At 36.3% G+C, this 24,251-nt stretch overlaps 1 protein-coding gene across 1 annotated transcript in view; it reads left to right on the forward strand.

Moving 5' to 3' along the window:
- The first annotated feature begins 131 nt into the window (after positions 1-131).
- LOC127831760 (limb region 1 protein homolog) overlaps positions 132-24,251 on the forward strand; it is a 34,231-nt gene continuing 10,111 nt past the window's right edge. Inside the window, exons 1-11 of the mRNA XM_052356802.1 lie at positions 132-281; positions 8,514-8,607; positions 9,072-9,102; positions 12,502-12,641; positions 13,987-14,087; positions 14,390-14,516; positions 14,875-14,943; positions 15,785-15,849; positions 18,233-18,335; positions 21,122-21,208; positions 23,215-23,288. Coding sequence (XP_052212762.1) covers positions 222-281; positions 8,514-8,607; positions 9,072-9,102; positions 12,502-12,641; positions 13,987-14,087; positions 14,390-14,516; positions 14,875-14,943; positions 15,785-15,849; positions 18,233-18,335; positions 21,122-21,208; positions 23,215-23,288 — 951 coding nt within the window. The 5' untranslated portion in view covers positions 132-221. The remainder of the gene's footprint in view (positions 282-8,513; positions 8,608-9,071; positions 9,103-12,501; positions 12,642-13,986; positions 14,088-14,389; positions 14,517-14,874; positions 14,944-15,784; positions 15,850-18,232; positions 18,336-21,121; positions 21,209-23,214; positions 23,289-24,251) is intronic.

Raw genomic sequence — 24,251 nt, forward strand, 5'->3', positions numbered from 1 at the left:
AGTAATTATGCGCAATTTATCCATTTACCAATTTATATGTTAGGGCCAAAATGTATTTTTTTTGAGTTTATATGTATACAAATTTATTTTGATACATTCGTTTAATCAAAAATGTGTGTTTTTGTTTTTAAAATGTCAACATTTGGAAAACTGCCCATTTCTTTCTAAAATAATTAATATTCTGTCAAATTTAAATACTTTATTGAATTATACAATGCAAGATGTCAGAAGAGGAAGATGAGGAATTGCAAAAATTCCACAATGCTGTGCGAGAATATATTGTAATGACGCTTTTTTATTCCTATTTAGCTATCAAATTCATCATGATCATGACACAAAGTGAGATACGCATTTGCACAGATTTGTGTAACGTTGGTATTTATCATTTAATTGCATGTAAACAGTTTAAAAGACAAACTAGAGCTATATTTCCAGTTTTTTTTTAGGAAGTTGTTATGTATATTAGTTAAGCAAATATCATGCACAATTAGCAAATGATTATTTTGATGAATACTCAAACCCGGTTAACTCGCGGTTCGGGTTGATTCGCGGTATTTTATTAGCGCCCTCTGGATTTTGTTTATAAACAAACCTGCGTGACGTACATGTCAAATCTGTAAGAAAACATCTCTCGCTACATGTTGGAATCGATTTTTGGCAATAACATGTCGCAAAACTCAGACTTTAACAATATTTGAATTTATAGTTCTTAAAATTGTCGCAACGAAAAAATACGACATTGCCTGAAAATTACTGTGCTATTTATTTTATTTGATGTCTTAAATTCCATATATTTCAATTGTTATATACTGTATTGATTGTTTCTTTGAAGAGTATGTCAGAGCTTTGATAATTCATGATTAATTTAAAATTGGTGCTGTTTAACCTATTTACCGCGAATCTACCGGGAGAAAAAATAAACAACAATGGCGGACAGTGGTGTTGGATTTGTTTCTACCGCAGTTAATGTTGAAGGATTTTGGCCATAAAAGGCAGTTGTCCAATAAAGTTAAGTTAAATATGATTGTCCTTTCAATCATTTACCAGATATATGAAGTTCGTTTTTTAAGACACAATTTAATTTTCCTCAAGTACCGCCAGTCAACCGTGTTGCAGTATACATTGATGCATGTAATGCTGGTTGACTTATCCTCGTGTTAGATATTGTTCATTTTTTGGCAGTGCAAGACTTCTATTAATTGATTCTCATACAATTTATGTTGGTTATTCAAATAAAATATATTCACAACAGGGGTTTTTCAGGACTGTCTGAGCTTCCGGAAAACGGAGGCACTCCCAAAGCAAACGGACCCGATCCCAAACCGAAATTATAAAAAAAAATCCCAAGAATGGAGTGTCTTATAACTTGTGTGACTAACCAGTGTTTGTTTTTGTAAAAAATATCTGCTATAAGGTTTTGACTGTTCAGTTCTCAGGGCCCTCAATCTTTCAAATCTGCTGCCGAACTTCGGCGGTAGTCAGGCCCCACCTGAAAAGTATATTTTTTCCCCCAAAAACTGATTTATTTCCGCCCCAGAAAATGAGAAAAAATCAATGATTTATAGTTGAAAATTGACTCCAATATATCACTGTCCGTTATATTGCGTTTTCCAATATATCACAAATCGGCTATGATTATGGCTCCCAAAAATGTGACGAGCATAATCAGATAAAATCAGGTACAAGCTAGTATTTTACCCTTTTTTACCCACTTTAATTTTCTGGTTAAGCCGACATTCATAATCAAGTTTTGACCAGATTGTTTGGTTTCATGGTACATCACTGTAACACCTGTGTACTGTGATTAACAATTACAACACTGGCAAAACATCACGGGTCATTTCGTGTGTTATCATTCTCTCTTGAAATTGCTTTGAACTGCCGAAACCAACCAGTGCACACACAGTGAACAATAAAACTTGGCAATTGCTTTCGGATAACAAATTTAATTATACGCATTTGAAAATACTTACTTGGATTAAAGTTTAGTTTTATACCAATTGATAACTTATGGATATAACACATACTTCAATGGGGTAGGTAAACAAGGCATGTTTTGAGACTGCCAAACTAAGGTATGCTAAAATAATGCATACATAAACATGCATGAATAACCTGACAATTTATATCGCGTGCTGGATATATCAAGATCTTGATTTTTGAACCCCTTCAAACGCAATATATTGGACTTTTAAATAAGATTAGTGATTACTGTTATATAGATTGAGTTAAAGTCCACCCTTTTGTCCTATAGACAGTAACATATATAGAAATATATGTTTATAACAGTTCAATACAGTTGTTGTATTTTGTTATAAAAATTCCCCCATTTACAAAAAATTCCCACTCCTAAGGGCTGTGGACCCCTTCCCCCAAAATAGTGTGAGGGCGCTGGTTCTTATCTCAGAGTGTAATTGTAACTGAAAAACAAAACTGAAGTACTTGAATAAACGTTGAACATACCCAATATTGCATCTGTTCATATAAAGAAGACAAAATAACAAATAAAAAAAAATTATTTGTTAAACCACTGAATTATTTAAGCATGATAAATTCACAATTTTTTCCCAAATGAGCCGTTTCATCGAAGCAAAAATTCCCAAAATGGCCAATTTTGTCGATAAAAAATTCCCAATTTGGTCAGACTCCTTTTCCCAAAATAGGCAGAAAAAACCCTGCACAATGAAAGTTTAAAAAAATAAAAGTACCAATTGTTAAAATCTTAAAATTTGTTTAATTTTAACAAAAAGAAAGTCACATAATGTGTGTGTTCTTTACATCATGTAGGGTATTTTCAACAGTCACAATCAACTCTTATTATACAACAGGATAGCGTTTAAAAGCATCTCTCTTCCTAGTTGTCAGATACAGCCGTGATGCTGCTACTATCTCCTTCATCAGGTGGGTCCATATTCATCGGACGTTTCGGCACTGTCCCACTACGTCCTCCTATGGTGTGCTGACCGGAAGTGATCAATTTCCGGCCAGGAGATAGTAAGCCTCCGCTACACTTCCTCATCTGCCAGGTCTCGGTGGCCAGTCTCTAGTCGACAGCCCTGTGTCCCTCTATCCACTTCTCCTTTTCTTCCGCCATAGCCACAAGGAAGCAGACTCCGTTCCACGTGCAACAACCGATATGGCCCGTTTCCGGACCTGTCCTGTAACCCCCAGTCGGCTGAAAGTGCGCCACAGTGATTGCGCTGGGAAACCTCTGCAGCCCACCTCCACTGGAAAACACCATGCCTTCCAGCCTTTCTCTGTGCAGGTATCTGTGAGGGCCTGGTACTTTTCGCGCTTCCGTTCGAAGCTCTCTTCAATCCGCTCCTCCCATGGTACTGTGAGCTCCACCATCACAACCTGTTTTGATGCAGCTGACCACAGTACTATGTCGGGTCTCTGTTTTGTCACGGTGATCTCCTGTGGAAACTTGAGCTGTTTCTTCAAGTCTGCTTCCATTCTCCAATCTGTTGCCGTTCCAAGAATCCCACATGCGCGTTTGGCCTTTGCCCCTTCTTCTCCGGCTCTGACAAAGGAAATGAATGAGGGGCCTTTGTTGGTCGTCTTCTGCGCTTTTCGTGCTTGATCTAGATGATCGGCGATTGAAGCAAGAACCCTGTAGTGACGCCATCTGTATCGACCATCAGACAGGGCTGTCCTGCATGAGCTCAGGACATGCTCCAGATTCGCTGGTCTTCCACAGAGCTTGCAATCTGGCTTTTCGGCAAGACCCCAAGTCACTAGGTTTGTTGGACTTGGCAGCACGTCGTAGACAGACTTGAGCAAGAAACTAAGTCTGTCGCTTTCCATGGTCCAGATCACATTCCATGTAAGCTTTCTCTGGGGTACTCCCTCCCAGTTCAGCCATTTTCCCTGTTTCCGTAGGGTAACAGCTCTGGTGAGGCTGGATTCTTCCTCCATTCTGCGAATCTCTTCCTGCACTTGGGTGCGTCGGTCTTTTGCACTGGCTTTGCTTCACTGCGAACGGGTGACGCATCCAAAGCCTAGTCGCCCGTGTGCGACATTACCGACAATGTCGCTGTGCCGAAGACGAGCCTCAGCCTCTTCAACTGCCTTGTCAGCCCTCCACTTTCTCCTGATGTTGACCTGCACTCCTGCTTCTCTAACCTTCTCATCTCTACTGTCTCGTAGCATAATGACTTTCCGAGCCTTTGTGACCTTGTATTCCTCCGTCAGTGATCTGAGAGGTATCTGCAGCTTGCTGCCTGTGCAGTAAAAACCAAGGCTGGTGAAACTCTTTGGCACCCCCATCCACCTCCTGAGGAATGAATTTATTGTCCTCTCCATTGCTTCCACTGTTGATGACGGTACACTGTACACCAGCAGCGGCCACAATAGGCGTGGTAGGATGCCATGTTGGTAAATCCAGGCCTTGAATTTTCCTGGCAGACCACACTTGTCCACATCTTTCAACCAGTTCTCCATTTGCACTACAGTGTCTTTGATACTCTGTTGATCATTGAGTGAGTCTCGAAACCACTTCCCGAGGCACTTCACTGGTTGCTCCTTAACAGTAGGGATGATCTGATCTTTGATTCTATATCTTGCACTCTCTTGAATCTTTCCTTTCCTCAAAACCATACTCCTTGATTTCTGGGGTTTGAACTTCATTCTGGCCCACTCGATAAGTTCGCCAATGTCTTGCAGCATCCACCGTCCCTCGACGTACGACTTTGCTGTAATAGTCATATCGTCGATAAATGCCCTCGTTGGTGGTTGGATACACCCCGAAGTCATTTTGGGTCCTCTGGATGGCTTCTCCGCTGACTTCACTATCAGATTCATGGCTGCTGCGAACAGCACCACTGAAATTGTGCACCCGGTAACGATGCCTACTTCCAGTCTCTGCCAGTCAGTGGTTATTGCCCTTGTTGAAAATCTCATGATGAAGCCGTCGAAATAGTGCCGCAACATCTGCCGAAATCGAACGGGTACATGATACAATTGTAGAGTCTTTTGTATCATCTGATGCGGAACAGAACCATATGCATTTGCTAGGTCAAGCCAGATCACTGCGATGTCTCCTTTGTTCTCGCGTGCTCCCTTGATGATTTGGGTGATGACACTGGTATGTTCGATGCACCCAGATACACCGGGTACTCCTCCTTTTATGCACAGCTGTATCTATGTACTTGTTCTGAAGCAAATAAGAGGTCATTCTTTTTGAAAGGACAGCGAGGAGTATCTTCCCTTCCACGTTCAGCAAAGAGATAGTCCTGAATTGACCAAGGGTTGACGAATCCTCTTCTTTAGGAATAAAACATCCCTCTGCCTTCAACCATTCTCTGCAAAGCTCTCCTTTCCTCCAAACAACCTTTATAAGCTTCCACAACCGTAGCAAGATCTTGGGGCAGTTCTTGTATACGTTGTACGGTACTCCATTGGGTCCTGGTGCTGAAGACGCTCTGGCCTTCCTTACAATGTCCTTGACTTCTTGCAACCTAGGTTCTGCGCAATCAAAGTCATGTTCAGGATCATCTGGTGTGAGCAACTTGTCGCACTCGCCCAGTTCCTTGCGACGGTCACTGTCACTGTACATATCTTTGATGTACTTGTTTGCCTCCTCTTTTGTGCATTGAAGTTCGCCTGTCTTCTTTTCTCCGAGCAAACGCTTCACAAACTGAAATGGATTGCTAGTAAACTGAGCTCTTTTTCGCCTTCTCTCGTGTCTCTTCCGGCGCAGATTCTCTGCTCTCCGTAAACACTGGATCTCCTTCCGTACATCATCTCTCAGTTCTGCCAGACCTTGTTTCTCCTCATCCTCTGCTTGTCTGTATCTGCTTTTCAAGCGTCTGAGTTCTCCCCTTAGGTTGGAAATCTTCTGCAGTCTTCTATTCCCGCCAACCTTGGGTTGTCCGACTTTCTCTTTAGCTGTTCCGAATCGCTCTTTTCCAAATGTGTAGATCAGCTCAGACATGACATGCAGCTTGCTCTCTACTTTGCCTTTCAGAACGTTCTCCATCACCAGTTCCAGCTCCTCTTCAAACGCCTTCCACTTCTCTCTCTCTGTACTTGCGGGCCACATCACTTTCTTCCGCCGCTCTGTAGATTCTACCGCAGCTCGATCTTCAGTCCTCTCTGCGTTATCAATGGTTACCTCACCCTCTTCTGATGCGTGGAGGCTCTGGACACTGTGGTGTTCGTCCTGATCCAGCTCCTCCTCCGTCTCACCAAGTTGCCTTGCGCGTTGCAACAGATTTAGGATTGGTGCGCATCCCATTTTTGTGCGATGAATCTTCAGTCCCACCTTATTCTTACACACCTTCCCACAACTACATGTTCTTGCCCAGTCCGTGTTCTGATTCGTTGTCGGTTGATCGGGCGTGTTCGTTACCTGTTGGCTTGTAGGTCGATCATCCTCCCACACTCTCGTACGACCTCGGGGGTATTTCTTGTGTTGTCTTTCTGTAGCTTGCTCGGGTTTCTTCTTACGAAGAACGTAAACTGACTTGCTGGGACAGTTTACCCCTATGCCAGTCTTTCCTAGCTGCCACCTGTCTCTCCATGGTGTCACTGTACTATTCACAGTTGTCAGCTGGTCTTTCCCAACAGTCACTGGATATCCAGAAGATATAGTTGTCAGATACAGCCGTGATGCTGCTACTATCTCCTTCATCAGGTGGGTCCATATTCATCGGACGTTTCGGCACTGTCCCACTACGTCCTCCTATGGTGTGCCGACCGGAAGTGATCAATTTCCGGCCAGGAGATAGTAAGCCTCCGCTACACTTCCTCATCTGCCAGGTCTCGGTGGCCAGTCTCTAGTCGACAGCCCTGTGTCCCCCTATCCACTTCTCCTCTCTCTTCCGCCATAGCCACAAGGAAGCAGACTCCGTTTCACGTGCAACAACCGATATGGCCCGTTTCCGGACCTGTCCTGTAACCCCCAGTCGGCTGAAAGTCTTCCTATCTAATAGCATACTTTTGTAATACTTTTTAAACCTATTTTTTTCAATTTGAAAATTGTGCAGTTTGATGTTTGCAATTTCTATTTTCAATAGTGCAATCCATTTAACATTTTTATATTCTGAGGTGATTTCTCAATAGATGAATGTATCTTTCACACCTATAATCATGGTAGATCAAAGATGCAAGTTCACCCTTTAATTAAATCTGTCACCACTTGTGTTAATGTGTGTATGTTATTTTGGTGGGTAAGACAGGTTTGCACGTGTTTGATATCCTCAGAGATTGCCTTCAAGCATTCATAATTTCCTTTTTAAGCATTTAATCTTTTCTGTAAAACAGTTAATTAAATATTCTTTACAAAAGCATCACATTGCTATTCTGGAATGTTCTGTGTATAAAACAGACATAATTAAAACATTTTGATTTAATAAGAGACAAACTAAATAGTAAATGATGACTTGGATTATTTAGGCAGGACTCGGCCTAAATTCATATTGAGGGAGAAGTAACTTTGCTTCTCCCAGAGCTGAAATTAAGTGAGGCAAATAAAAGTAGAAGTGGTTTCTTTTAAGTGTTAATCAACTCTTCACTTATATTATTAATACACCACCTTCATCATCATTATGGGTAATCAGAAACAATTGACATTTGGCAGCTTGGGTGAAAACATTAACAAATTTGAACAAACACATGTTTATTATTGTATTTAAATGAATTTAATTTTGATATAATCACTCAGTCAATGTAAATCTCAAAAGGAGTAGAAGTCACTTCTCCTTCATTAACTTAAAGGGAGAAATTAATATGTCCATGGAGAATTTATCTCCCTCACGACTGATTCCTCATTAACCCTTTACCACTTAGATAAGTATTTTTACGCATTTGTAGTCTCTTAGAAAGTTATATTTAATTTAAGACCTTTCTTACTAGATTCAAGTTTTTAAAGGCTTCAGTTCCAAACCTTAGATACTGATGAGCAGCAAACAGCATAAATCCTGAACAAACTGCGAGTTACTCGCAGGCTGTTCTGGTTTTAAGCTGTTTGCACAAAGCCATTTTCACTTTCACTTTCACAATTGGGAAAGGGTTAAGGGATAAGTTTAAATAGATGTAAACTATTGTGTTACTGTACAAATGCAACTTTTGCCATAAAGACTGAAAAGAGGTCATCTGTTGAATGAACTGTGGCTATGACAATTAAATAGAATGTGATGTATGCAGAGGATACACAACACTCTTGTTTATACTGGAGAATGTATGCTTATCCAAAATACGCCTACATTACGTCAAAAATACGCTTTTTGACGATAATAATGTTTTTTGTTGCCATACATTATTGGGTTCAGCATAAAACAAAAGCTTTGTACTATGTCAAGTCAATTTAGACTAATAGTGATACATCGATTGTTACACCAAAAGTTGTATATTGCTGACAACACTTAAAAACCAATATACATGTAACACATAGTAAAAATAGTTAACAAACACATAAAGCAATTATTTCATAAAATAATTTATACTTAAAAAAAACATGTATTAATTTGTTTCTGGTAGCCTATAATGTCTGTATTGTTAATGCTTTTCAGATTTTCTTCTTGCTGTTCATATTCCTTTATGTATCGGCATACTTGTTGCTGTCATATTTCAAGAAGAGGGCAGACTCTGAAGATTGTATAACTGGTATGTAACAAGTTAATTGGCATTGTTATATTGTGTGCATAGGATTCATGTAACAAGTTAATTGGCATTGTTATATTGTGTGCGTAGGATTCATGTAACAAGTTAATTGGCATTGTTATATTTTGTGCATAGGATTCATGTAACAAGTTAATTGGCATTGTTATATTTTGTGCATAGGATTCATGTAACAAGTTAATTGGCATTGTTATATTTTGTGCATAGGATTCATTCTCAAATTTTAAGATTGGCTTTTAGTCAATTTGAGTAAAAAATAACGAGGCAAATGAAAATGGCCTTTGGTCAATTTTAGTAAAAAATAAATGAAAAAAATTATCACCCACCTTGCAAGTAAAACATAATGGCCAGAAATCAGTGATTCCAAAATAAAATTAATTTTCTTAATTTATATCAAATATATTAAAGGAAAATGAAATCCCTGACATATAGTTTATTCTTTCTTTCAGGTGAAGAAGATGCATTTGTATTTCGGATTGCGTAAGTTTATTAGCTTTGTAAAGTTATTTCACACTATGAGGCACCAGTCTAGAATATTAATACTTTTTCTTGAAAGTAATGAAGATTAGATCTTTGGGATATTTAACACAATTAATTAATTGATGAGGTTTTGTAACAAGAATGTTCTAATTGTATTTCATTATATACATGTAGTGCAATGTCCAAGACAAAAAGGATACCTTGTATGCTAAGCTCAATGGCAAAATTTGTAATTTGAAGCCTTTGATATATGTTAAACCTTTCCCTCTTAGAAGCAAAGTGAAAATGGCTATGTGCAAACAGCATAAATAAAAAAATAAATAAACCAGAACAGTCTGCAAGTAACTCACAGTCTGCTGTTCAGGTTTTATGCTGTTTGCTGCTCATCAGTATCTAAGGTTTGGAGATGAAGCCTTAAAAACTTAAATCAAGTAAGGAAGGTCTGAAATTAAATTTAACTTTCTAAGGGACTTCAAATTCCTGCAAATATGTATACATGTAAGTGGTAAAGGGTTAATTTGTTCTTTAAAAATTAGTAACCACATGACATACCAAGCTTTCTACATTGTATATGAGTAATTACTGTATACATATTATTCAATTTACTAAGCTTAAAGCGAGACTATATTGTCAAATATTTATTAATTTATAAAAAATGTGTAAAAAAACTAATTAAACATATATTCAATATAAATTACAATAAAAGTTAAGAGGAACATGTGTCGAAAAATGCGATTAAAGCCAGATATTTAATTCTGAAATAGAAAATGTCTGTACAGTCGAATTCCCCAGCATGTAAATCATTTTAAATTCCTGCAACGATATCTATTCATAAGACACAAGACACTAACTAAAAAGACAAATGCTTCTGTTATCGAAGGAAAATATGTACGAAATATCTTCATCACAATCAGCTCGGGGTCCTAATTTGTCTTTGCTGCATTTTATGAAAATTGTCTTCAATGTATAATTTGTCTTGCCTATTTTGTGTTTTTGTACCATATTTTATCAATATATTACAATTTAACACATGTAAAAAATCGTATATTCTCGCTTTAAGTTTTTCAAGCTTTTTGTAAAAAATATAGTCTTACATGTTTCTTTAATCTAATATCAAATTATTACTTTTTTAAAATAACAAGAATTTAAAGAAGCCACGGATGTTACATAATTTTATTAGCCGGATTTTTTTCGAAAAAATCTCGGCTTATAGATTGATGTTGTCGGGCGGGCGGGGGGGCGGGCGGGCGGGCGGGGTGGCGGCGTGCTCGAAAATGTTAAAGTTCTTATTTCATGGTATAACTTTGGTATGCTTGGACCTAGAGTCTTCAAACTTGACATGAAGGTTGGCCAGGATTAACAGATGACCACTGGTCATTTCAAGGTCATTCATTTGAAGGTCAAGGTCACTGTGACCTTCAATATAAAAAATGTTAAAGTTGTTATAACTTTGGTATGCTTGGACCTAGAGTCTTGAAACTTGACATGAAGGTTGGCCATAACTAGTTAGTAACCACTGGTCATTTCAAGGTCATTCATTTGAAGGTCAAGGTCACTGTGACCTTGAATGTAAAAATGTTAAAGTTCTTATTTCATGGTATAACTTTGGTATGCTTGGACCTAGAGTCTTCAAACTTGACATGAAGGTTGGCCAGGATTAACAGATGACCACTGGTCATTTCAAGGTCATTCATTTGAAGGTGAAGGTCACTGTGACCTTCAATATAAAAATGTTAAAGTTGTTATAACTTTGGTATGCTTGGACCTAGAGTCTTGAAACTTGACATGAAGGTTGGCCAGAACTAGTAAGTAACCACTGGACATTTCAAGGTCATTCATTTGAAGGTCAAGGTCACTGTGACCTTGAATGTAAAAATGTTAAAGTTGTTATAACTTTGGTATGCTTGGACCTAGAGTCTTGAAACTTGACATGAAGGTTGGCCAGAACTAGTAAGTAACCACTGGACATTTCAAGGTCATTCATTTGAAGGTCAAGGTCACTGTGACCTTGAATGTAAAAATGTTAAAGTTCTTATTTCATGTTATAACTTTGGTATGCTTGTACCTAGAGTCTTCAAACTTGAAATAAAGATTGGCCAGTACTAGAAGATGACCACTGGTCATTTCAATGTCATTCATTTGAAGGTCAAGGTCACTGTGACCTTAAATGTTAAAATGTTAAAATTGTTATAACTTTGGTATGCTTGGACATAGAGTCTTCAAACTTGACATGAAGGTTTGCAAGCACACTTAGATGACCACTGGTCATTTCAAGGTCATTCATTCTAAGGTCAAGGTCACTGTGACCTTGAATGTAAAAATGTTAAAGTTCTTATAACTTTGGTAGGTAAAAATGTTAAAGTTCTTATTCCATGTTATAACTTTGGTATGCTTGTACCTAGAGTCTTCAAACTTGACATAAAGGTTGGCCAGTACTAGAAGATCACCACTGCTCATTTCAATGTCATTCATTTGAAGGTCAAGGTCACTGTGACCTTCAATGTTAAAATGTTAAAATTGTTATAACTTTGGTATGCTTGGACCTAGAATCTCAAACTTGACGTAAAGGTTTGCAAGCACACTTAGATGACCACTGGTCATTTCAAGGTCATTCATTTCAATGTCATTCATTTGAAGGTCAAGGTCACTGTGAACTTAAATGTTAAAATGTTAAAATTGTTGTAACTTTGGTATGAAACCACAGACTATCATTCAAGCTTGGATCATATTTATGTGTCCAATCTATCTGCTAGAACTGGTGTGATAGAAACCTTTTGGAGTGATCATAAGGCTGTCTGGATTTCTGTGTAGGTATGTGAAAGCAAAACAATAAATAGTATTATTTCATCTAAGTTTATTTTCTTACATTTGATAATGAAATTGATGGAAACTTCAAACAATATGTTACTAATTTGCTAATAAAAAAATTGAGATCAAACTTTCCTAATTGTCAATTCAAGTTCATATTTGTGACCTTAAATGTTATTGTTGTTCATGTATATGCATGCATTCAAAACATAACACAAGGTTTGCTCATGCCTTGAAAAGTACTTACATTTCATTTTGACCTTTGAACAATATTTCAGTAATTTAAGTATTGCATTGACAAAAACACGAAAGGTACTTTCCTGTCATTTAAATCAAAAATCCGGCTTCAATGCGGTCATCTCCGACCGCGGAACTCTTGTTTATAATTATAATTACATTAAGAATATGTATGCCTGATTTTGAAGAGGCATACATAATATTGGAACACATTTAGAGGAAATAATATTTCATAACAAAATGAACTTTGTGCACATTAAAAAAAACTGTACTATCAACTTCTTTTAAATAGCATTTAAATCATGGTTCAAGGATGTTGTAAATGAATCTTTCTGTGTTGACTTACATTCCTAGGTTCTGGGTGTGTACTTTCACGCTGGCTGTGTCAATGGGTGCTGTGTTCCTACTGCCTATATCCATTGTGAGCAATGAAGTTCTGTTGCTCCACCCACACAGCTACTACGTGCAATGGCTAAATACCTCACTCATACATCGTAAGTATAGAAAAGCAGCGATCTTTTCTTTCTTTATAAAGTATCAATAAAAGGCACTGCTCCGATTGAGGAAAAATAACAATGTTCCCAATTGCCACACGAAAAAAAATCCATAAAGGAAGGAAAGTTTCATCAATTTCGTTTCAAAAGCTCATTATCAGTAAGGGATAATAAAATGAGCACTGAAAGTTAATGGGCAAGTAAAAGAATATTTACACTGTAGATGGGTTTGTGCTCTTTAAAACCAAGCAATGGAAAGAGACCCATAATTGCCAATCTCAATTTGCCAGGTATTGGTGCTTTTCTTAATTGGGAAAAAGAATGCTGGAAAAGGGACTCATAGAGTAGATACAAAACTCTCATGATTCTTTCATTCATGGTTTTATAGTCGGATCAATCAGTCTTCTTTGCACAAAATGCTTATAAATTGTTTTGGTTTAAAAATGGTGAGTTACAAAATAAATATATACTGATCCCTGAGATTTCAGTCACTAGCAGTAAAGTTTGGAACTCTCTGTGTTAGTCAGTTGTCTAGTGTTTGACTCTGGCGATCGGGTCTAATTTTTCTAGTGCGAATCCCATCCGGAAGTTTGGTCAAACTTGCTAGTGGAAAACTTGATACAGCTTTCTCAAAGTTTGAGTTATGTGCAGGCAGATGGCGAATGTTTGTCCCTTTTAGCTTGTCTGGATTGTCTGGATCGCAATCGTCAACATGTGTTGAAGAGGTATCGTGCCTAAGTCCAGTGACCCTTTTTCAAAGGTAAAGGTCACATTTAGAGGTGAAAGGTCAACATGTGCATGTTGCAGCTTGTTGGATAATATTTATATGTAAAAGACTGATCCCTCGGTAGTTGCTCTACAGCCATGCGTTTAATTTGTGTATAATTTGAATGTCCCAGTGATAAGTGGGGTAAAGGTGTAAATTTCAAACAGGTCAAAATGTACATCAATACTAGTAGACCTTTAACCTGTCCATAACCTGTAACTTTACCATATTTGTCTTCTTATAGTCATTGAGAATTAGCTGTTTGTAAATTTCATGGTTGTGTTTGTTTGCGATCTACAGATCTTAATGTATTGTTACTTAAAGCTAGCAGCAATACATTGTAGACTGTACATATATGTGACCATTACATGTGACACCCAAGCTCATAATTTCTATGGCCAATTTGTAGCAGTATTCTTCTCAATTGATCTATTTTGTGGAATTTGATAAAATCAAAGCTGTAGACAAAATAAATATATAATTTTGTTTAGCCCATTGTGATAATTTTTAGCCATAGCCTAATATGTCAATGGTAGAGAAAGCACTGTAAGTGAAACCAGTGTTTGTGTTTGTCTTCAGGTCTATGGAACTTTGTGTTCTTGTTCTCCAATGTCTCACTGTTCATCTTCATGCCCTTTGCCTACTTCTTTACCGAGTCTGAGGGCTTCACTGGAACAAAGGTACAATTTTTATTCATCCCATCTTCACAGTGTTAGTAGCTTTGGTGTATTTTCACATCTTTTGTGATAATTCACACTAAACTGATAATAAATGTAATATAATAATGTAATATAATGAATATCCAAATTCATACATGCAATAATTTGTGACTTGCTGATAAAGTACAATAATATTTATACATTGTACATTATGCATACAAAATTAGTCTTTATTCCTTGCAAAAAGTTGGAGTTCATTTTGAATAATTGCTACAATTGCCAGCTTTATAATTTTTCACTTGTTACTTATATTTACCCACTAGGGAATCTTTGCACGTGTAAAAGAAGCCTTGGTGATGTTGGTGCTATTGGCGACGAGTGTTCTAGGAGTATTCTGGATTTTTCTGCTCTTCAGCAACGACAGTCATCGACACCAGCAAACATTTTCTGGTAACATTAGGGGGTGGGGGGAAGTTTCGGTTGAAACTTTTTGTTAAATCTTTTGTGTAACCTAATCTGTGTATTTAAGGGTTGCACGTTTGACCATATGACATAAAGTTGAGTGTTTTTCACTCATAACTTTGCAACTGTGTTTTTTATCACTGAAACAGAAATATAAAAATGATATATAAATAATATGTAAAAATGAAAGAACAGGTTCACTCTTGTTACAATTTAATGAAGGAAGGGAGATAAAATGCCAATGTGACTCCCAATTCAAGATGAAATAAAAACATGATCTGTTTAACTTGGTAGTGTGCTTGAAACACATTAATCTAACTGTATCGTCATTTTTTCTCTGTTTCAGATATCTGGAGCATTTACCTGCCATACTTATATTCCGGTATTTCTTTCATGGGAGTAATTTTATTGTTGTGTAAGTGATAATGTTTGAAAGTAATAAATTGAATGAAATATTTGTTTTCAAAACTAGATGATTGCTATTAACTTATACTTTATTGTGTTTAGGGTATTCCCCTAAACATCTTTGCTATTCTCTTTTATCTATTTTGTGATACAATTTAAGGTTTCCACTGACAGTTGAAATAAAAAAAAAAATATATGCAAAATGGACTGATTGTCTTTAAGAATCTTTATTTAAAGATGTTAATAAGTACTTTGTTGTAAAAAAACACTATTTTAACTCCATGGGAATGTGTATTAGGTATGTTTTTCTGTTATATCATCTTTTCATATGGTCTGTTCCCCATTCCCAGTACCAAATCCAAAGTGACAACTCGCATAATCTAGGAAATAAAAATTAAATTTTTACATCAAATTACTCCTATAATAAAATTATATTATGTAGACAACATGTCAAATTCGAATTGGGCTCTAATAAGAATAAGTTTTTGTTATGAGTCAAGTACTTATTTCACTTATTTCTTCCCAAGATATTTGCAAAATTTGTCTACAAAATTACTCAATTTGAGTGTTACCAACCCATTTTAAGGCAGTAAAAAACATTGCTGACTTTCTTATGAGCTGTGTTATAAGACAACTGCGCTTAATGCATGTGTGTAAAGTGTCATCCCAGATTAGCCTGAGCGGACTGCAAGATGCAGGGACAACATTTTCTGCTGTTATGGAATTTTTTGTTTAAAGGAAGTCACTTCAAAACGTAAATCCAATCCTAGAAGAAAGTACCGTCAATGTACACACATGCATTTATCACAGTTTTTCCTCAACCATGCTAATATAATTATTATTTGTTTCAGTGTGTACTCCTGTGGGATTTTTCAGCATGTTCACCTTCATGGGAACTCTTGTACAGAAACCACAGGTAATAATCTTGGGCAAGGTTCATGAAATAGCATACGTCTAGCGATTTAAGCTATTCTACTTAGGACTAGTTTCACACATTGCCAGCAGTCTCAATTTTTAGCTCGACTATTATATATGAAATATATATAGTGGAGCTATCCTACTCACCCCAGCTTCGGCGTTTCCGTTTCCATTCCTGTTAGCGTTAGCGTGCAAATGTTAAAGTTTGCATACTACCCCAAATATTTCCTATGTCCTTTGACATATTGCTTTTATATTTTGCATACTTCTTTACCAAAATGACCCCAATCTATAAACAAGAGCAGACAACTGTATCAAGCATTTTGACAGAATTATGGCCCCTTTTATACTTAAAATATGCATATTATTGATAAATCTATGTTAAAGTTTGCGTACCACCTCAAATATTTTTTTTCCTTTGACATATTGCTTTCATATTTTGCATACTTCTTTACCAACATGATCCCAATCTATAAACAAGAGCAGACAACTGTATCAAGCATTTTGACAGAACTATGGCCCCTTTTATACTTAGATAATTAAAAATTTAGCTTAAATTGCCATAACTTCTTTATTTATGATCACATTTGATTCATACTTTGACAAAACAACACTTACCTGACATACCACAATGCACTCCACCCAAACCATCCCCCATGCCCCACCCCAGAATCCCCCCCCCCCAAAAAAATAAATATGTTTTTTTCCTTATTTTTGAAAAACCATCTATTAAATGACCACACATTATACCCCCCCCCCCCCCCCCTCTCTCCATGATGGCTTACGTTATACTGTCAAGCACTCGAATAGTCGAGCGCGCTGTTATATGATCTTCTTGGGCCGTTTTTACAAATTATCATAAGTTGAGATACCACCTGATATCTATTAGGGCTAGGTATACAAATAATCAATCACAAAACTTAATTTAATTTTCTATAACATTTCTACAAATAATCAGAAGTCAAGAAATTTAAGGCCAAGTTTCACAAATTATAAGATGTGAAATAATATGGCAAAAACATTCGGTCTCTCAAATTTATGTGATTATTAGTGTTTAAAAAAGTTTCAATAAAGTCATATAAGAAACATGCTATTTTGAAACTCAGGCGAGATATAATTAGAACAAATGTTCGCAAGATTTCACTATAGTAATTTAAATAATAAACAGCTCCTGCATGTTTTTCAACTTACTTGATCCAGTGGATTAGAACAAATGCACAGAGCAAGTTTGGTGATCGTGGAAAAATCATGTTAACTCAAAGGTGTTCACAAGCTTTTTCCTTATTTAGACCTTGTGACCTAGTTATTCACCCCACATTGCCTGATGGGCAGTGAGATCAATGGAACAAACGTTCTGATTAAGTTTCATAAAGATTCGACATTAAACATAGCCTGTGGTGTGTGCAATCAAAAGTTGTATGGTCCAAAGCTCATCGTGAGTAAGAAGCTGATCTCATAGGGTCAGTTTTGTGAATTATTATTGTCCCCTACCGGTTTCACAGGAGTGGACTTATGGTTTGCGCTCTGTGCATCTGTGAGTCTGTCAGTCACACTTCTGGATCCTGCGATAACTTCAAAAGTTCTTCATATTTTTTCATGAAACTTGAAACATGGATAGATGGCAATATGGACATTATGCACATCATTTCATTTTGTTTCTACGTCAAAAATTTTGGTTGCTATGGCAACAAATAGACTAGAAATACTGCTGAAAATGGTGGATCCTGCACACTTTTCTGGATCCTGCGATAACTTTAAAAGCCTTATTTTTTCATGAAACTTGAAAGATGGATAGATGACAATATGGACATTATGCATGTCATTTCATTTTGTTCCCACTTCAAAAATTCTGGTTGCTATGGCAACAAATAAAATAAAAATCTGATATTGGTAGAGCCAGTATGGGACATATATTGCTTGGCAATAGTCTTGTTATAAATTATTAATCATATAAATGTAAGGTCAATGATAATAAATATCATAACATTTCATACATATGTACAATAGTATCCAAGCGCACAGAAATCTGGCACTTTTCAAGGGTAGAATTTTCATGTACTGTAAATTATAAGGGCTTTTATTAACCCTTTCCCACCCATAAGCAAAGTGAAAATGACTATCTGCAAACAGCATAAAACCAGAACAGCTTGCGAGTAACTCACAGTCTGTTCAGGTTTTATACTGTTTGCTGCTCATTAGTATATATGGGTTGGAAACATAGCCTTTAAAAGTTGAATTCAGTAAGAAAGGTCTTAACTTAAATTTTACTTTCTAAAAACTATAAATGCGTCAAAATACGTTCTAAGCGGTAAAGGGTTTGTTGTAGGCTAAAGGTAATTACAGTTTCATAATGATTTATAATATGTTTTGTCACTCTTCAGTTTTTACGCGACATCAATGAAGAACTTACTCAGTTCCACATGGAAAGGGACTCATTAAGAAGGAAGTTGAAAGCAACCAAGCACAACGGCATCGAGGGTAGAGGTATGAATATTGAAGGCATTTTCATAAAATAGTAGATGAATCACTTGTGCTGGTAGTACATAAATAACCAAAGCTTTTAATAGAATGTATATATAAGAAGTGTACATGTAGCAGGAAGTGGTTCTGCATTAAGAAGTTTTCAGTGTAAAAGAATGTCAACTGACTCACCTTATTAAGAGGTACTATGTCATATAAAAGGGGAACTGCTTAAAAGAGTTTAAATTTTACAAACATAATAACGGCAAATAATAACAGACACAACTTGGAATTTTTAAATATAAAATAGTTGATGCATTTTAAGATAACAATGATTGTATGATATGGGGCCTGATTGACCTATATTTTACATGCTGATGTCATAATTGTGAGTATCGTATCTATCCATTGTTTGGAAAGGGTTATTCACCAAGCATGATGGGGCAGTTGTCTACTGTTATTACTTTGTTTAGCTCTTTCGTCATGAAGTATTCACCACCTAAGTTATTTTTTCAGACTTTTTTATGCCCCGAGGGAGGGCATATAGTGATTGGACTGTCTGTCCATCAGTCCGTCTGTCCGTCACACTTTGCGTTTAGGTTTCGAAAAATGCTCTTAACTTCTATGTCGCTTCAAATAGCAAATTGATATTTGGCATGCATGTGTATCTCATGGAGCTGCACATTTTGAGTGGTGAAAGCTCAAGAGTATCCTTCAAGGTCAAAAGTCAAAAAAAATTCCAAGAGAAGTAATAAGCTTTAAAGGGAGTTAATTATCTGTACCTGTCTAATGTTTAAAAAGCAAAAATCGAAGCAGCGCAGTAGGGGGCATTGTGCTTCTCACAAACACATCTCTTGTTCCTTTATTATTTCTATCATTATATTAGATTAACCTAATGAACATGTTTTAGTATTAAGTGCATTTAATTTGAAAGAATATTTACATTGCAGTATGAATCCAGTTTTCCTTACCATAGTCCCTTTAACAAAATGTCAATTTTTTTTTCTAAAGATTTAGAAATATTGTTTCTTTAAAATGCACAAAACTTATGATTTTCACCTGGATTGTTTTGGATTGATTTTGGAATTCATTTAGTGCAAAAAAATTCTAAAGTTGTGAGCATTTGTGGGAGAAAGAATCTCATATCAGGTATGCCAAATATTAAATAAGTTTCAATATGAAAATTTAAATTGTTAGCTTAAGTTAACTTAGTTAAGCTTAGCTATTATTGACTTCTGAATTTATCGACATTGATGTCTTGTTAGTTATTCCATATACCTATTTATTAGTCCCCTACCAGTTTCACCGGAGGGGACTTATGGTTTTGTCTCCGTCTGTCCGTCCATCACACTTTTCTGGATCCTGCGATAACTTTAAAAGTTCTTAATATTTTTTCATGAAACTTGGAACATAAATAGATGGCAGGACATTATGCACGTCATTTCATTTTGTTCCTACGTCAAAAATTCTGGTTGCTATGGCAACAAATAGACTAGAAATGCTGCTGAAAATGGTGGTTTTTCTGGATCCTGTGATAACTTTTAAAGTTCTAAATATTTTTTCATGAAACTTGAAACATGGATAGCTGGCAATATAAACATTATGTACGTCATTTCATTTCGTTCCGACGTAAAAAAATTCTGGTTGCTATGGCAACAAATAGACTAGACATACTGCTGAAAATGGTGGTTTTCTGGATCCTGCGATAACTTTTAAAGTTCTTAATATTTTTTCATGTAACTTGAAACATGGTTAGATGGCAATATGGACATTATGCACGTCATTTCATTTTGTTCCGACGTCAAAAATATTGATTGCTATGGCAACAAATAGACTAGAAATACTGCTGAAAATGGTGGTTTTCTGGATTCTGCAATAACTTTTAAAGTTCTTCATTTTTTTCATTAAACTTTAAACATGGATAGATGGCAATATGGACATTATGCACGTCATTTCATTTTGTTCCTAAATAAAAAACTTTGGTTGCTATGGCAACAAATATATATAATAAATCTGGAATTTCTGACAATGGTGGAGCCGGTAGGGGACTTTTATTGCTTGACAATAGTCTAGTTTTACCTGGAGTGCATCATCAGCCTAAGGCTTATTGAAACATTTTTGAATCCATTTCCTGGGTAGAACCAGTACTTGGTTTCTTACAGGGAGATCTATACATTGCTCGTAATGTGGGGATCAAACTCTTGACTCTATATCCACTACACCACAGTGCCCAAATCAACAGTTGTTTCTTTCAGGTTTTGGTTAATTGACAAAAAACAAAAAGTATCGCAAATTTTCGTTTTAGTAATGATGTTTTATGAGGCAATAGTAGAACATTTACCAGGCTCTGAAATATCCATTATATGCATCTTTTGACGATTTGAATACTTGAAAATTATAAAGCATTGCAATGCGAAACGATTGAATAATTTGGAAAGTTCTGTTGTTGTCGTTATAATTTGGGAAACTACAAGGATTGCTTATATAAATAAAAAATACATCCGCTCATAGCATGAGCACGGATGGTGGAGTGGTCTACGCGGGAGACTTTTTACTCCAGGACTCCAGTCCAGTTGCGGGTTGCTTTTTTTCCTTTTTTAAAATTGTATTCTTGTTTTTTTACTGGATATTTTTAGGTCCAATGTTTAAATTTATCAATACAAAGCATTTAATGAAAAGCTTCAATACATGCCAAAATCTGTGAAAAGGCCCCTTTAAATCCTATAATAGTTTTTAAAAAATGGACATTATGAACAATATACGTGTGTAAGAAAAATGCTTGTGTATTTTATTATTTTTTTCTTTTTTAGTTCAAGGCACCATTGCCAATGGACATCAAAAAACAGAAGACATTCAAGGCAAACTTGATGAAGTCAATGCAGACATCAAAGAACTGGGTAGGAACTTAATAAAATACATACATCTTTTTTATTGCAAGAAAGGAGCTATTTTCCTCAATCAAAATATGTTTAATGGTAAACGCTATATTTGTTGGCTTACTTTATAAGCTCTTAAGTAGTTGTAATTTATGTCAATACAAGTTTGGAAACACCCATCTAATTTGTTTGCATGTAAAATGCCGACCCTGTATATCAGGTTTTTACTAGGATACTGTTTATTCACAGCAGAAAGTAAGTCTGACATTATTATGAAGTTAATTGATTGACAACTTGAATCATATTAAAATCAAAAAGAGAATGTTGTCAACAAAGGCAATGTTTGATTTTGGGCAAGTAAGGTAATTGTTTGCAACACTAGATCAACTTGCATGTGATGTACAATGGAGGCACGAAAATCTGGATTAAAGTTGATTTAGTTATAAAACAACCTGTTTATCTCACACATCGATTTTGTAAGTGAATTTAAACAAATAGCTGATAATCATGTGCTTGATTTAACTTTTGTGAGCAGAATGCAAACAAAAGTCGGGTCAGAGCATGCATTTGCTTGAGAAAAGTTCAAGCGCTGAATAACCTTGATAAAAATTAGGCATTGTGGCCACATTGATTTGGAAGTTTAGGCACAGGGATACTGCTGCAATAAAACAATAAAAGCCTGTTATATGTACACCTCTTTCGCTTCCTGCTGCAATATGTGCTAAAGAAGACACATTGTTAAAAGTTGTGATTAAATGTATGGTGTGTGTTTTTTTTCCAGGGAGAGCTCTGAATTATGTTTCAATTGTAGTATCATTCAATTAATTAAAATTTATTTAATGTTGAAAATTATTTGATATATGTCAGGTATTTGTATTTGTGTTGTTTTATTATACCCACATAACCATTGGTAATGGGGGCTATATAGCAGTCACTTTGTCGGTCGGTCTGGCTGTCCCAAAAATTTCATCCAATCTTCACCAAACTTGGTCAGAAGTTGTATCTAGATGATGTCTAGGACAAGTTTGAATATGGGTCATGCCGGGTCAAAAATTAGGTCACGGGGTCACTTAGTGGGTTTTAAAACAATGGTTTGTCCGGACCGTAACTATGTCATTTATCGTTAGATTATAAAATGACTTGGTACATTTGTTCATCACCATGAGACCGTGTGTCATGCAAAAGGAGTATGTCGATATCTCCAAGATCAAGGTCACACTTGGAGTTGCCCATAAATTAGCTTGTCCGTGCCATAACTTTGTCATTTATTGTGAGACTTTAAAATCGTTTGGCACATTTGTTCACTATTATTGGACGGTGTGTCGTTCGAAAGAATTATGTCGATATCTCCAAGGTCAAGGTCACACTTAGAATTCAAAGGTCAAAAATGGCCATAAATGAGCTTGTCCGGGCCATAACTATGTTGTTAATTGTGAGATTTTAAAATCATTTGGCACATTTGTTCACCATCATTTGACAGTGTGTCATGCGAAAGAATTACGTCGATATCTCCAAGGTCAAGGTGACACTTTGAGTTCAAAGGTCAAAATTGGCCATAAATGAGCTTGTCTGGGCCATAACTATGTCGTTGATTGTGAGATTTTAAAACCATTTGGCACATTTGTTTAAAATCATTGGCAGTGTGTCATGCGAAAGAATTACGTCGATATCTCCACGGTCAAAGTCACACTTGCAGTTCAAAAGTAAAAAATGGCCATAAATTAGCTTGTCGGGGCCATAACTATGTCATTCATTGTGAGATTTTAAAATGACTTTGTACATCAATTTTGTTCACAGTCATTAGAAGGCTTGTCATGTGAAAGAATTCAAGAGTTCAAAGGTCAAAATGGCCATAAATGATAATGGCATAATGATTCTTAAAAATCGCCATAAATTAGCTCTACATGTAGTTATAAATATTTTTTTTTGAAAACCTGGTTTTGTGACAATTTTGTCCCTTGTTGGGTAATATATTTGAATTTTTAAGGTTGTTGTAGTAAACTATTTAATTGTTGTTATGATTCCAGAAAAACGCAAGCAAGTATCCTGTGTAAGGCTGCTGATGTTTCCAGTCCTGATGCTATTTTCACTTATTCTTACTGTAAGTGAAACTGTACCGAAATGTTCCTGATAATCAGATGAGGGCCAATTCCCACAGGAAAGATCTAGAGTGTAGCAACAGGGTGCTGTGACCAGCTCCTTCTTGCCTCCCCTCTGCTTCTCCTCTGGAATTGTAAAGACAAATGGGGGGGGGGGGGGGGTTAATGCATCAAAGGGATATAATTTGATCCTGTAACTAAACATTTGTGTGAGTCAATGTTTTGATGTTGCTGCTTAAATGAAATGCTGCCTCATTTGGTCTGTGTATGAGTAAAGTGATTTTTTTTGCTTTATATTGCCTGTTCCTTTGGATTGGGAAAACAGCGCAGAAAACATGACATTTGGGAATACAGTATTCCAATTGTTATAATAGTTCTTATTAACTATTGGACACAATCTATATGCCCTGGTGTTATGGGATTATGGCAGCATACTATTTCTAATCTTATTGAGTTTATTGGACAATTTCGGGTTAAAAAAAATTGTCATATTTTTGGAATAATTTGTCATTTATTGACATGGAGAAACAGCCTGTAATGGGCTGAAATTTGGGTACAAAAATCACTTGAGTCAATTACTATTAAAAATTTAAGCAAAGCTTGCATTATTATCCCCACGTTTTTCGGAGAAAAAGTGGGGATATTTTGGTGATGTGCGTTTGTCCGTCCGTCCTGGCCACCTGCTCCTTCTACACTATTAGCACTAGAACCTTGAAACTTACATACATGGTCGCTATGAGCATATGTGCAACGGTGACAGTGATGGAATTTTGATCTGACTCCTGGGTAAAAAGCTATGGGGGTTGGGTCGGGGCTGGGTCAGAGATTTTCACTCATTTTTTATGTTATTTTACATTAACTTCTTCATTTCTGCACTGATTTACTTCAAATTGATACTGAACCTCTCTTATGACAATACGGTCAATTTAAACTATGCATGGTCCCATTACCAACCCTGGGGCGCC

This window comes from Dreissena polymorpha, chromosome 5 (assembly GCF_020536995.1).
Source record: "Dreissena polymorpha isolate Duluth1 chromosome 5, UMN_Dpol_1.0, whole genome shotgun sequence".
Classification (NCBI taxonomy): domain Eukaryota; kingdom Metazoa; phylum Mollusca; class Bivalvia; order Myida; family Dreissenidae; genus Dreissena; species Dreissena polymorpha.